Genomic DNA, 14672 nt, shown 5'->3' on the forward strand with positions numbered 1-14672 from the left:
AGTTTATGTCTCAGTTGTTGAATCTTGTTATGTTCATACAAATATTTACACATGTTAAGTTTGCTGAAAATAAACGCAGTTGACAATGAGAGGACGTTTCTTTTTTTGATGAGTTTATAACCCTAACCCAAATACATCCCTAACCATAATACAAGCCTAATAAAACCCTAACATAACCCTAATATAACCCTAATTTTGCTGAGTTTAGTACTGACTTTTCTCCCTTACTGGTACTGACTTTTCCCCCTACTAGTACTGACTTTTCCCCCCTACTAGTACTGACTTTTCCCCCTACTAGTACTGACTTTCCCCCCTACTAGTACTGACTTTCCCCCCCTACTAGCACTGACTTTTCCCCCCTACTAGTACTGACTTTTCCCCCTACTAGTACTGACTTTTCCCCCTACTAGTACTGACTTTTCCCCCCTACTAGTACTGATTTTTCCCCCTACTAGCAATGACTTTTCCCCTCTACTAGTACTGACTTTCCCCACTACTAGTACTGACTTTTCCCCCTACTAGTACTGATTTTTCCCCCTACTAGCAATGACTTTTCCCCCTACTAGTACTGACTTTTCCCCCTACTAGCACTGACTTTCCCCCCTACTAGTACTGACTTTCCCCCTACTAGTACTGACTTTCCCCCCCTACTAGCACTGACTTTTCCCCCCTACTAGTACTGACTTTTCCCCCTACTAGTACTGACTTTTCCCCCTACTAGTACTGACTTTTCCCCCCTACTAGTACTGATTTTTCCCCCTACTAGCAATGACTTTTCCCCTCTACTAGTACTGACTTTCCCCACTACTAGTACTGACTTTTCCCCCTACTAGTACTGATTTTTCCCCCTACTAGCAATGACTTTTCCCCCTACTAGTACTGACTTTTCCCCCTACTAGCACTGACTTTCCCCCCTACTAGTACTGACTTTCCCCCTACTAGTACTGACTTTTCTGATAGCTACTTCATTTAGGAAAAATGTACTTTCTATGACTGAGATATGTGGTTGTCCCACCTAGCTACACTACATGACCAACAGTATGTGGACACCTGCTCGTCAAACATCTCATTCCAAAATCATGGGCATTAATATGGAGTTGGTTCCCCCTTTGCTGCTATAACAGCCTCCACTCTTCTGGGAAGGCTTTCCACTAGATGTTGGAACACTGCTGAGGGGACTTGCTTCCATTCAGCCACAAGAGCATTAGTGAGGTTGGGCTCTAATGTTGAGGCGATTAGGCCTGGCTCGCTGTTGGCATTCCAATCCATCCCAAAGGTGTTCGATGGGGTTGAGGTCAGGGCTCTGTGCAGACCAGTCAAGTTCTTCCACACTGATCTCAACAAACCATTTCTGCATGGACCTCGTTTTGTGCACGGGGGCATTGTCATGCTGAAACAGGAAAGGGCCTTCCCCAAACTGTTGCCAGAAAGTTGGAAGCACAGAATTGTCTAAATGTCATTGTATGCTGTAGCGTTAAGATTCCCCTTCACAGGAATAAAGGGGCCTAGCATGAACCATGAATAACATCCCCAGTCCATTATTCCTCCACCAAACTTTACAGTTGGCACTATGCCTTTGGGCATGTAGTGTTCTCCTGGCATCCGTCAAACCCAGATTAGTCCGCCAGACTGCCAGATAGTGAAGCGTGATTCATCACTCCAGAGAATCCGTTTTCACTGCTGTAGAGTCCAATAGCGATGAGCTTAACACCACTCCAGCCGACGCTTGGCATTGCGCATTGTAATCTTAGGCGTGTGTGCGGCTGCTCAGATATGATAACCCATTTCATGAAGCTCCCGACAAAGTTCTTGTGCTGACTTTGCTTCCAGAAGCAGTTTGGAACTCGGTAGTGAGTGCTGAAACTGAGGACAGACGATTTTTTCGCGCTACGCGCTTCAGCATTCACTGATCCCGTTCTGCGAGCTTGTGTGGCCTACCACTTCGTGGCTGAGCCGTTGTTGCTCCTAGACGTTTCCACTTCACAATAACATCACTTACAGTTGATCGGGGCAGCTCTAGCAGGGCAAAAATTTGATGAACTGACTTGTTGGAAAGGTGTGTCCACATACACTATGTGAATGCACTAAGTTGCTGTGTGTGAGTGTCTGCTAAATGACTAAAATGTAGAGGGAGGAGAGGAGTGAGATCTGCAAGGCCATGATGCTGGAACTAAAAAACAGATCAGAGGTCAGGCTGAGGGTTTACTCTGCTAGCTAGTTTGTTAAATAACATGCTGCTGTTTCCTGCCATGCTTCCTCTGGTCAACTATCAACTCAAAACATTTCACATGTATCAGAATGTGGACTCTCGTTCTATTCGGATCTATTCCATTGTACTGTATATTCTACTGTACTCTGTCATAACATAGGTTATCAATAAATATCACAATACGGTGCAGAGTGTTCGATGTGCCTTCTGTCGGGCAAGGAGATCTCCATCTCCGCTAAAACCATTGACATCTGTGTGGCGCTTTCAAGGGATTGTCATTCTCATTGACGGGGCTGTAGTGGAGCAGGTTGAGAGCTTCAAGTTCCTTGGCGTCCACATCAACAAACTAACATGGTCCAAGCAGACCAAGACAGTCATGAAGAGGGCACAACAAAACCTTTTCAAATCAAGGTATGGCAACTGCTCGGCTTCCGACTGCAAGGCACTACAGAGGGTAGTGTGTACGACCCAGTACATCAAGCTTCCTGCCATCCAGGACCTCTATACCAGGCGGTGTCAGAGGAAGGCCATAAAAATTGTGAAAGACGCCAGCCACCCTAGACAGACTGTTCTCACTGCTACCGCACGGCAAGCGGTACCGGAGCGCCAAGTCTAGGTCCAAGAAGCTTCTAAACAGCTTCTAACCCCAAGCCATAAGACTCCTAATCAAAGGGCTACCCCGACTCCTCTTTAAGCCATAAGACTCCTGAACGTGTAATCAAAGTGCTACCCAGACTATTTGCCATGACCCCCCTCCTCTACGCTGCTGCTACTCTCTGTTATTATCTATACATAGTCACTTTAATAACTCTACCTACATGTACATATTACCTCAATTACCTCGACTAACCAGTGCCCCCGCACATTGACTCTGTACCGGTACCCCTGTATATAGCCTCCACATTGACTCTGTACCGGTACCCCTGTATATAGCCTCCACATTGACTCTGTACCGTAATACCCTGTATATAGCCTCCACATTGACTCTGTACCGGTACCCCCTGTATATAGCCTCCACATTGACTCTGTACCGGTACCCCCTGTATATAGCCTCCACATTGACTCTGTACCGGTACCCCTGTATATAGCCTCCACATTGACTCTGTACCGGTACCCCCTGTATATAGCCTCCACATTGACTCTGTACCGGTACCCCCCTGTATATAGCCTCCACATTGACTCTGTACCGGTACCCCCCCTGTATATAGCCTCCACATTGACTCTGTACCGGTACCCCTGTATATAGCCTCCACATTGACTCTGTACCGGTACCCCCTGTATATAGCCTCCACATTGACTCTGTACCGTAATACCCTGTATATAGCCTCCACATTGACTCTGTACCGGTACCCCCTGTATATAGCCTCCACATTGACTCTGTACCGGTACCCCCTGTATATAGCCTCCACATTGACTCTGTACCGGTACCCCCTGTATATAGCCTCCACATTGACTCTGTACCGGTACCCCCTGTATATAGCCTCCACATTGACTCTGTACCGGTACCCCCTGTATATAGCCTCCACATTGACTCTGTACCGGTACCCCCTGTATATAGCCTCCACATTGACTCTGTACCGGTACCCCCTGTATATAGCCTCCACATTGACTCTGTACCGGTACCCCCTGTATATAGCCTCCACATTGACTCTGTACCGGTACCCCCTGTATATAGCCTCGCTATTGTTATTTTACTGCTGCTGTTTATTTGTTATTTAAACCATTTTTACTTAAGAAGTTAAGAAAAATAAGTGTTAAAGCATTGTTGGTTAAGGGCTTGTAATTAAGCATTTCACTAAGGTCTACACCTGTTGTATGCGGCGTATGTGACAAACACGATTTGATTTAAAATGCCACCTTCTGCTGCTTGACAAGCAGAGCTCATAAAGGATGGACAATTAACCTAAACCACACATACTTGTCAGGTATAGTACATTTTTGTCACTTAAATCTCCAATTAGTGGTGGCCAATGTTGAGAAAGGTGTAATCCAGCTCTGTTTCTGCACTGTAATGCATTGGAGCAGGCTACGCTTGCCCCCCAGCTGTGGATGGAATGTTTCAAATGGAACAAAATTACAATTTCTAAAAACCTATAATGTACTCTGTCATAACACTCTACAGTATTCTGTCATAACACTCTACAGTATTCTGTCATAACACTCTACAGTATTCTGTCATAACACTCTACAGTATTCTGTCATAATGTTCTACTGTTCTCTGCATAACTTTCTACTGTACTGGCATAACTTTCTACTGTACTGGCATAACTTTCTACTGTACTGGCATAACTTTCTACTGTACTGGCATAACTTTCTACTCCACTGGCATAACTTTCTACTCCATGTTTTATTAGTGTGGACAGGTCATCAACCTGAAACTCTTTCGCCTAGTAAAACAAGCATTTCTGCAATTACCACCCATGTGGCTGAAAACTGAATTTTCACTGACTCGTCTCTTAGTGTGTCGACTAGGGTCCACACCTGCTGAAAGGACAGGTACAGTGAGGGAAAAAAGTATTTGATCCCCTGCTGATTTTGTACGTTTGCCCACTGACAAAGAAATTATCAGTCTATAATTTGAATGGTAGGTTTATTTGAACAGTGAGAGACAGAATAACAACAAAAGAATCCAGAAAAACGCATGTCAAAAATTTTATAAATTGATTTGCATTTTAATGAGGGAAATAAGTATCTGACCCCCTCTCAATCAGAAAGATTTCTGGCTCCCAGGTGTCTTTTATACAGGTAACGAGCTGAGATTAGGAGCACACTCTTAAAGGGAGTGCTCCTAACCGCAGCTTGTTACCTGTATAAACGACACCTGTCCACAGAAGCAATCAATCAGATTCCAAACTCTCCACCATGGCCAAGACCAAAGAGCTCTCCAAGGATGTCAGGGACAAGATTGTAGACCTACACAAGGCTGGAATGGGCTACAAGACCATCACACAAGCAGCTTGGTGAGAAGGCGACAACAGTTGGTGAGATTATTCGCAAATGGAAGAAACACAAAAGAACTGTCAATTTCCCTCGGCCTGGGGCTCCATGCAAGATCTCACCTCGTGGAGTTGCAATGATCATGAGAACGGTGATGAATCAGCCCAGAACTACACAGGAGGATCTTGTCAATGATCAAGGCAGCTGGGACCATAGTCACCAAGAAAACAATTGGTAACACACTACGCCGTGAAGGACTGAAATCCTGCAGTGCCCGCAAGGTCCCCCTGCTCAAGAATACATATACATGCCCATCTGAAGTTTGCCAATGAACATCTGAATGATTCAGAGGACAACTCGGTGAATGTGTTGTGGTCAGATGAGACCAAAATGGAGCTCTTTGGCATCAACTCAACTCGCCGTGTTTGGAGGAGGAGGAATGCTGCCTATGACCCCAAGAACACCATCCCCACCGTCAAACATGGAGGTGGAAACATTATGCTTTGGGGGTGTTTTTCTGCTAAGGGGACAGGACAACTTCACCGCATCAAAGGGACGATGGACGGGGCCATGTACCATCAAATCTTGGGTGAGAACCTCCTTCCCTCAGCCAGGGCATTGAAAATGGGTCGTGGATGGGTATTCCAGCATGACAATTACCCAAAACACACGGCCAAGGCAACAAAGGAGTGGTTTAAGAAGAAGCACATTAAGGTCCTGGAGTGGCCTAGCCAGTCTCCAGACCTTAATCCCATAGAAAATCTGTGGAGGGAGCTGAAGGTTTGAGTTGCCAAACGTCAGCCTCGAAACCTTAATGACTTGGAGAAGATCTGCAAAGAGGAGTGGGACAAAATCCCTCCTGAGATGTGTGCAAACCTGGTGGCCAACTACAAGAAACGTCTGACCTCTGTGATTGCCAACAAGGGTTTTGCCACCAAGTACTAAGTCATGTTTTGCAGAGGGGTCAAATACTTATTTCCCTCATTAAAATGCAAATAATTTTATAACATTTTTGACATGCGTTTTTCTGGATTTTTTTGTTGTTATTCTGTCTCTCACTGTTCAAATAAACCTACCATTAAAATTATAGACTGATCATTTATTTTGTCAGTGGGCAAATGTACAAAATCAGCAGGGGATCAAATACTTTTTTCCCCTCACTGTATGTCTGTGTGGCAACATCCATCTCTGCATGGCAGATATTTTAGCTTGGATGTCGGGCCACCACCTATCATCACATGGTGTGATAGCGAATAGCTACTGTGCCATGTTAGTATGGTTGTGACTGTGATAGGGAATAACTCGTAGCTACTGTGCCATGATAGGTCTGGTCCATACCGCGTTATCCCCAGTCTTTCCAGATAGGATGGCCCTGGCCTTGGCCTTAGTGAGGGGAAAGTATTTGAGATAGGACTCCAGGAGCAGCTTGGCCAGGCTCCTCAGGTCGGCAGCCTCAGGGTGCATGGTGTCAATGTCAGTAGAGAACTCAGCTAGGAGCTTCTCCTTCTCAGCCTGGGGCATCCGGCCAAAACGAATTGCTGTATGGGAAACAACACAGACAACATTATCAGATCAATAATGACAAACCTCCTGCCATTGACAACTTTGATGGAAAACTACTGAGGATGGTAGGAGTGGCCATAGTCAGCTATCTGTCATATCTTTAATCTGAGCCTAGAGGAAAGTCTTTGTCCTCAGACCTGGAGGGAAGCCAAAATCATTCCCGCTACCTAAGAGTGGTCAATTTACTGGTTCTAACAGCAGACCTATCAGCTTGCTTCCAGCTCTTAGCAAACTGTTGTAAAACAATTGTGTTTGACCAAAAACAATGCTATTTCTCTGTAAACAAATTGACAACAGACTTTCAGCATGCTTATAGAGAAGGGCACTCAACATGTACTGCACTGACACAAATTACTGATGATTGGTTGAAAGAAAATGAAAATGCACAGCCAGAAGAGGACTGGCCACCCCTCATAGCCTGGTTCCTCTCCAGGTTTCTTCCTAGGTTTTGGCCTTTCTAGGGAGTTTTTCCTAGCCACCGTGCTTCTACACCTACATTGCTTGCTGTTTGGGGTTTTAGGCTGGGTTTCTGTACAGCACTTTGTGATATCAGCTGATGTAAGAAGGGCTATATAAATACATTTGATTTGATAATAAGAAGATGGACTTCAGTGCAGCCTTTGATATGATTGACCATAACCTGTTTTATGGCTTTTCAACCTCTGCCATATTGTAGATTCAGAGCTATCAATCTAAAACTCAGAGGGTTTTATTTAATGGAAGCCTCTCTAACATCAAACGTGTAGGGTGTACCGCAAGAGAGCTCTCTACTCTCTTCTATTTTTACCAATGACCTGCCACGAGCATTAAACAAAGCCTGTGTGTTCATGTATGCTGACGATTCAACCATATACATTTTAGTAATTTAGCAGACACTCTTATCCAGAGGTACTTACAGTAGTGAATGCATCCACTTCATTTCATGCATTTTTTTTTGTACTGGCCCCCCATGGGAATTGAACCCACAACCCTGGCATTGCACACACCACGCTCTACCAACTGAGCCACAGGTACAGTACCAGTCAAAAGTTTGGGCACACCTACTCATTCAAGGGTGTTTCATTATTTGTACTATTTTCTACATTGTAGAATAATAGAGAAGACAAACTATGAAATAACACATATGGAATCATGTAGTAACCAAAAAAGTGTAGTAACCAAAGAATTAAAAATATATTTCAAATTCTTCAAAGTTGCCACCCTTTCCCTTGATGACAGCTTTGGACACTCTTGGCATTCTCTCCACCAGCTTCACGAGGAATGCTTTTCCAACAGTCTTGAAGGAGTTCCCACATATGCTGAGCACTTGTTGGCTGCTTTTCCTTCACGCTGTGGTCCAACTCATCCCAAACCATCTCAATTGGATTGTGGTTGGGTGATTGGAGGCCAGGTCATCTGATGCAGCACTTCATCACTCTCATTGGTCAAATAGCCTGTACACATCCTGGAGGTGTGTTTTGGGTCCTTGTCCTGTTGGAGAAAAATAAATGATAGTGCAAACCAGATGGGATGGCGTATCGCTGCAGAATGCTGTGGTAGCCATGCTGGTTAAGTGTGCCTTAATCTAAATAAATCACTGACAGGATCACCAGCGAAGCACCCTCACACCACCTCCATGCTTCACGGTGAGAACCACACATGCAGAGATCATCCGTTCACCTACTCTGCTTCTCACAAAGACACAGCGGTTGGAACCAAAAATCTCACATTTGGACTCAAGCAAGTCTCTTCTTATTAGTGTCCTTTAGTAGTGGTTTCTTTGCAGCAATTCGACCATGAAGGCCTGATTCACGTAGTCGCCTCTGAACAGTTGATGTTGAGATGTCTGTTACTTGAACTCTGAAGCATTTATTTGGACTGCAATCTGAGGTGCAGTTAACTCTGGGTCTTCCTTTCCAGTGGTGGTCCTAATGAGAGCCGGTTTCATCCATAGCGATTGATGGTTTTTGCAACTGCACTTGAAGAAACCTTCAAAGTCCTTAATGTTCCGTATTGACAGATCTTCATGTTTTAAAGTAATGATGGATGTCATTTCTCTTTGCTTATTTGAGCAGTTCTTGCCATATCTTCTGTGTACCACGCCTACCTTGTCACAGCACAACTGATTGGCTCAAACGCATTAAGGAAAGAAATTACACAAACTTAACAAGGCACACCTGTTAATTGAAATGCATTCCAAGTGACTACATCATGAAGCTGGTTGAGAGAATTCCAATGTGCAATGCTGTGATCAAGGCAAATGGTGGCGACTTTGAAGAATCTCAAAAACAGGTCTCTCTCGACTAAGAGTTGAGGAGCGACTGACTGCATCACTTCTTTTTATAAAAAACATTAATGTTGTCACGCCTGCTCCCACTCCCGGCAGACAGGCTGCCCATCATTACGGGCATCAGCGCTCCATTGGACTCACTTGGACTCCTTCACTTTGTTGATTGCCCCATCTATATCTGTCTGTTCCTCAGTTTGTTCCCAGTGTCAGCATTAATGTTGTTTTGTTGCATGTCCGTTATTTATTAAATGTTCAGTCCCTGTACTTGATTCTCATCTCCCAGCTTCTGTCCTCACAAATGTATTGAAAATTCCAAATTGTTTGCATAGTCAACTTGCACACAGCTCTCTGACACACAAACCTAACTGACCAGACATGCCACCAGGGGTCTTTTCACAGTCCCTAAATCCAGAAAAAAAAGAAGTATTATATAGCGTCATTATTGCATGGAACTCCCTTCCATCTCATTATGCTCAAATGAACAGCAAACCTGGTTTAGAAAAACTGAAGTAACAGCCCAACGTTTTTCCGCTGTTTGACCTAGATAGCCTATATATACACAATATACAAACTATGTGTGCCTTTTTTAAAGTTGTTGTAGTTCTGTCCTTGAGCTGTTCTTGTTTATTGATGTTCTGTATTATGTCATGTTTTGTGTAGACCCCAAGAAGAGTAGCTGCTGCTTTCGCAACCGCTAATGGGGACCCTAATAAAATACCAAATTCCATATACAGCGCAACCCTCCAAATCTTCAAACTACAGAGTAACTCCCCAAACTCCTAGACTGCAGCATATCTCCCCAAACCGTTCTGTGCCGTTTGTGTGGTATGTAAATGTGTATCTCATCACAACATCTGACATGGATAAACATTTAAGAAATTAAGTGAAAAACAGGCAATTTAATATTTTGTTTGTAGTTGTGTGATTATTAAAACGGATAATATTAATCAGTAACAAATAAATACTGACCCAGAGAGATCAGATGGTTGACATCACCAGAGTGACTATACTTACTGATTATTATATGACTTCCTATCAAATGTTTTACCTTTTATACATCTTTCTACAGAAATAATGTGAGAAACGGTAAGAAATAGATTCAGAAATAAAGTGAAACAGACAATTTAATCTCTTTCACATGTTTCTAGTTTTCTGTAAATGTGGTGATTAAAACTGATCATAATAACCAGTAACAAATAAATATTGATAAATACTGACTCAAAGAGATTAGATGGTTGACGTCACCAGAGTGACACTACAACTGATTATGACTTCCTATTACATTTCTTTTACATTTTTAGTCATTTAGCAGACGCTCTTATCCAGAGCGACTTACAGTAGTGAATGCATACATTTCATTTTCAAGCATTTTTTTTTTTTGTACTGGCCCCCCGTGGGAATCAAACCCACAACCCTGGCATTGCAAACACCATGCTCTACCAACTGAGCCACAGGGAAGCTATCACGTTTGACCTTTCTACAGTCAAATACCAGTTATTGACCACAGTTTCAAGCGTCATTAAATGACAATTATCAAGTTTAGGATGACCGATGTTGTATAACCAGACTTTTCTAGAGAGAGACAGAATTCCTAGAAAAACTTTTTTTTCTTCCTCTGATAGAATGGATAGGTTGAACTGGAGCTTTGTGAATGAAGGTAAGTCGGACAGAAAACCAATCTGTGGATTTACCAACACATCTCTAATACAGGTTTACAGTATATTACATTATGTCTAATACAGGATTATGTTCCCCTCTGCGTCAGTCAAGCGGAAGGACAAAGCTGTTTCATTTAGTAGAAGTCAACAGTATTCAGTTGACCTGTTTAATATATGGTTAGGGCTATGTCTAAACCTGTTTTTGTATAATGGTGACTTGCAGAGTAATAAATGATCTGGTCTATCAGCCATCACACCTTTTGTAAATGTATATGTCTCCTCCTACGTCCGGGCACCCAGCCAAGCACCATGACACAGCAGAATCTACAGCCAGCTACCAAGCGCTAGCTAGTGTGTGTGTCTACGTGTGTAAACCTCTGTGAATCATTGATGAAAACACAAAAACTCCCCTGGCAGATTTCACTAGCCACTACAGCTTATGATGGGATGTGAGTGTATATAAGGAGTAACTCAGATGACCCTGCCGCTACAGGGACTACACCTGGACTAGAACCACAGGACTTTCTCTGGGAGCAACCTTGCCTCAGAGCAAAACGTATGACTCAAATCCCTGCCACTCCATTTAATATGATACTTCACGTTAGGTTACATTTCATTGGCCTACCAATGTAATAGCAGTCGTACAATAGCATACAATTCATATACACTGCTCAAAAAAATAAAGGGAACACTTAAACAACACAATGTAACTCCAAGTCAATCACACTTCTGTGAAATCAAACTGTCCACTTAGGAAGCAACACTGATTGACAATACATTTCACATGCTGTTGTGCAAATGGAATAGACAACAGGTGGAAATTATAGGCAATTAGCAAGACACCCCCAATAAAGGAGTGGTTCTGCAGGTGGGGACCACAGACCACTTCTCAGTTCCTATGCTTCCTGGCTGATGTTTTGGTCACTTTTGAATGCTGGCGGTGCTTTCACTCTAGTAGTAGCATGAGACGGAGTCTACAACCCACACAAGTGGCTCAGGTAGTGCAGCTCATCCAGGATGGCACATCAATGCGAGCTATGGCAAGAAGGTTTGCTGTGTCTGTCAGCGTAGTGTCCAGAGCATGGAGGCGCTACCAGGAGACAGGCCAGTACATCAGGAGATGTGGAGGAGGCCGTAGGAGGGCAACAACCCAGCAGCAGGACCGCTACCTCCGCCTTTGTGCAAGGAGGAGCAGGAGAAGCACTGCCAGAGCCCTGCAAAATGACCTCCAGCAGGCCACAAATGTGCATGTGTCTGCTCAAACGGTCAGAAACAGACTCCATGAGGGTGGTATGAGGGCCCGACGTCCACAGGTGGGGGTTGTGCTTACAGCCCAACACCGTGCAGGACGTTTGGCATTTGCCAGAGAACACCAAGATTGGCAAATTCGCCACTGTCGCCATGTGCTCTTCACAGATGAAAGCAGGTTCACACTGAGCACGTGACAGACGTGACAGAGTCTGGAGACGCCATGGAGAACCTTCTGCTGCCTGCAGCATCCTCCAGCATGACCCGTTTGGCGGTGGGTCAGTCATGGTGTGGGGTGGCATTTCTTTGGGGGGCCGCACAGCCCTCCATGTGCTCGCCAGAGGTAGCCTGACTGCCATTAGGTACCGAGATGAGATCCTCAGACCCCTTGTGAGACCATATGCTGGTGCGGTTGGCCCTGGGTTCCTCCTAATGCAAGACAATGCTAGACCTCATGTGGCTGGAGTGTGTCAGCAGTTCCTGCAAGAGGAAGGCATTGATGCTATGGACTGGCCCGCCCGTTCCCCAGACCTGAATCCAATTGAGCACATCTGGGACATCATGTCTCGCTCCATCCACCAACGCCACGTTGCACCACAGACTGTCCAGGAGTTGGCGGACTTGTTTTAAGGACATTACATCAAAGTTGGATCAGCCTGTAGTGTGGTTTTCCACTTTAATTTTGAGTGTGACTCCAAATCCAGACCTCCATGGGTTGATAAATTGGATTTCAATTGATTATTTTTGTGTGATTTTGTTGTCAGCACATTCAACTATGTAAAGAAAAAAGTATTTAATAAGATTATTTCTTTCATTCAGATCTAGGATGTGTTGTTTAAGTGTTCCCTTTATTTTTTTGAGCAGTATGTTAACATTCCACCGTTGAGGTTACTAAAGGGTGATTTGGTCATTTGACTTCAGGAACAGGGTCTGCCTAACCTATTGTCCATATTGTAATTACTTCGCCACCATGGCCTATTTATTGCCTTACCTCATTTGCACACACTGTATATAGACTTTTTCTACTGTATTATTGACTGTTTGTTTATTCCATGTGTAACTCTGTTGTTGTATGAGTCGACTGCTTTGCTTTATCTTGGCCAGGTCGCAGTTGTAAATGAGAACTTGTTCTCAACTAGCCTACCTGGTTAAATAAAGAGGAAATAAAGAAAATCTATACAAATAAAATGTAACATATAATAATTAGTGTCTCGGATGTACATTTAGTCAATGTTATGTAACCTAACATATCATACTAAATGGAACGGATTTTTGTCAAATATGATCTCCACCCGGCACAGCCAGAAGAGGACTGGCCACCCACCAGAGCCTGGTTCCTCTCTAGGTTTCTTCCTAGGTTCCTGCCTTTCTAGGGAGTTTTTCCTAGCCACCGTGCTTCTACATTGCTTGCTGTTTGGGGTTTTAGGCTTGGTTTCTGTATAAGCACTTTGTGACATCTGCTGACGTAAAAAGGGCTTTATAATTATGTTTTTGTACTTTTACCCCTTTTTCTCCCCAATTTCATGATATCCAACTGGTAGTTAGTCTAGTCCCATCGCTGCAACTGCCGTACGAGAGCCATGAGTTCTCCGAAATACGGCCAAGCCGCACTGATTCTTGACACACTGCTTGCTTAACTTGGAAGCCAGCCACACCAACGTGTCAGAGGAAACACCGTACAATTGGCAACAGAAGTCAGCTTGCAGGCACCCAGCCCACCACAAGGAGTCGCTAGAGCGCGATGGGACAAGGAAATCCCGGCCAAACCCTCCCCTAACCCAGACGACGCTGGGCCAATTGTATGCTGCCTAATGGGTTTCCCGGTGCTGGCTGTAACACAGCCTGGGATCAGGGTACATTGACTGATTGATTGTAATATTGGTTCTTACCATTGTGAGACATGCCCACCACCAGGCACTTCTGAAAGCGACAGTACTGACACTTGTTGCGGCTCTTCTTGTGGATGCGACAGTGCAGGTCACAGTGGTCATAAACCAGCTTCAACCGGATGGTCCGACGGAAGAACCCCTGGAGACACAGGTTTTATTAGAGAAGGGAGAAACATAAGATAAAAATTCATTCTAAATGGGCACAACTTAACAATTATTCCATTTTTTTTCTCTTGGTGGTTCTACGCCTTGCTCTAAACAGTAGGAAGCAGGTTATTCAGTTGTGAAGGCCCTCCCACTCTGTCTGCAGAATTCGTTCTCTTTGCTCTTGTTTTCCTTATTAGGATGTCGGTGGGTGGAGCCGGGAGGGTTGTCAGTGAAATGGGGGACACCTGGGCTGGGTGTGTCCCATGATAAATACACAACTTCCCCATTCATTGAGGAGACTCTCTCCAAGCAGACACACTGATATTGTGGTTGTGGCATTTTTGTGGCCGTTTCGTTTGTTTGCTTTGGCACCTTTCAACACCCCTCATTATCACATTTATGCACGCAAACACTCATTTACACTACAGATTACTGACTACACACACCATTGTTAATTGTATTTAGTTTACTTAAGTTAATAAATATATTTTGTTATTCCTTATCTCCACGTTGTCTCCCTTTTTGGTTATGAACTTCGAGCCGGTTCGTGACACAGTCAACCTTTTTATCTGTTGATTATGGTGATAGTATTAATCAAAGTGCAGCTGCTATTACTCTTAAACCTTTGGATGCCATCTCCCATAATGCCCTTTGCTTTGTTACAGGTGACAGTTTTGATACTCAACCCTGCATCCTGTTTCAAAAAGTTGTCTGGACTTCGCTAAAGACCCATAGATTTCTACATGACTCTC

The 14672-nt window shown here is 44.0% G+C and overlaps 1 protein-coding gene across 2 annotated transcripts in view; it reads right to left on the minus strand.

Moving 5' to 3' along the window:
* pparg (peroxisome proliferator-activated receptor gamma) overlaps positions 1-14672 on the minus strand; it is a 90306-nt gene that overhangs the window by 20105 nt on the left and 55529 nt on the right. For both annotated transcript variants that reach the window (XM_014168482.3, XM_045705117.2), the window contains exons 4-5: positions 13774-13912; positions 6485-6684 (exon numbers count right to left, since the gene is read on the minus strand). In XM_014168482.3, the coding sequence (XP_014023957.2) occupies positions 6485-6684; positions 13774-13912 (339 nt within the window). The remainder of the gene's footprint in view (positions 1-6484; positions 6685-13773; positions 13913-14672) is intronic.

The sequence above is a fragment of the Salmo salar genome, chromosome 22 (genome assembly GCF_965601325.2).
Source record: "Salmo salar chromosome 22, fSalSal1, whole genome shotgun sequence".
Lineage (NCBI taxonomy): Eukaryota > Metazoa > Chordata > Actinopteri > Salmoniformes > Salmonidae > Salmo > Salmo salar.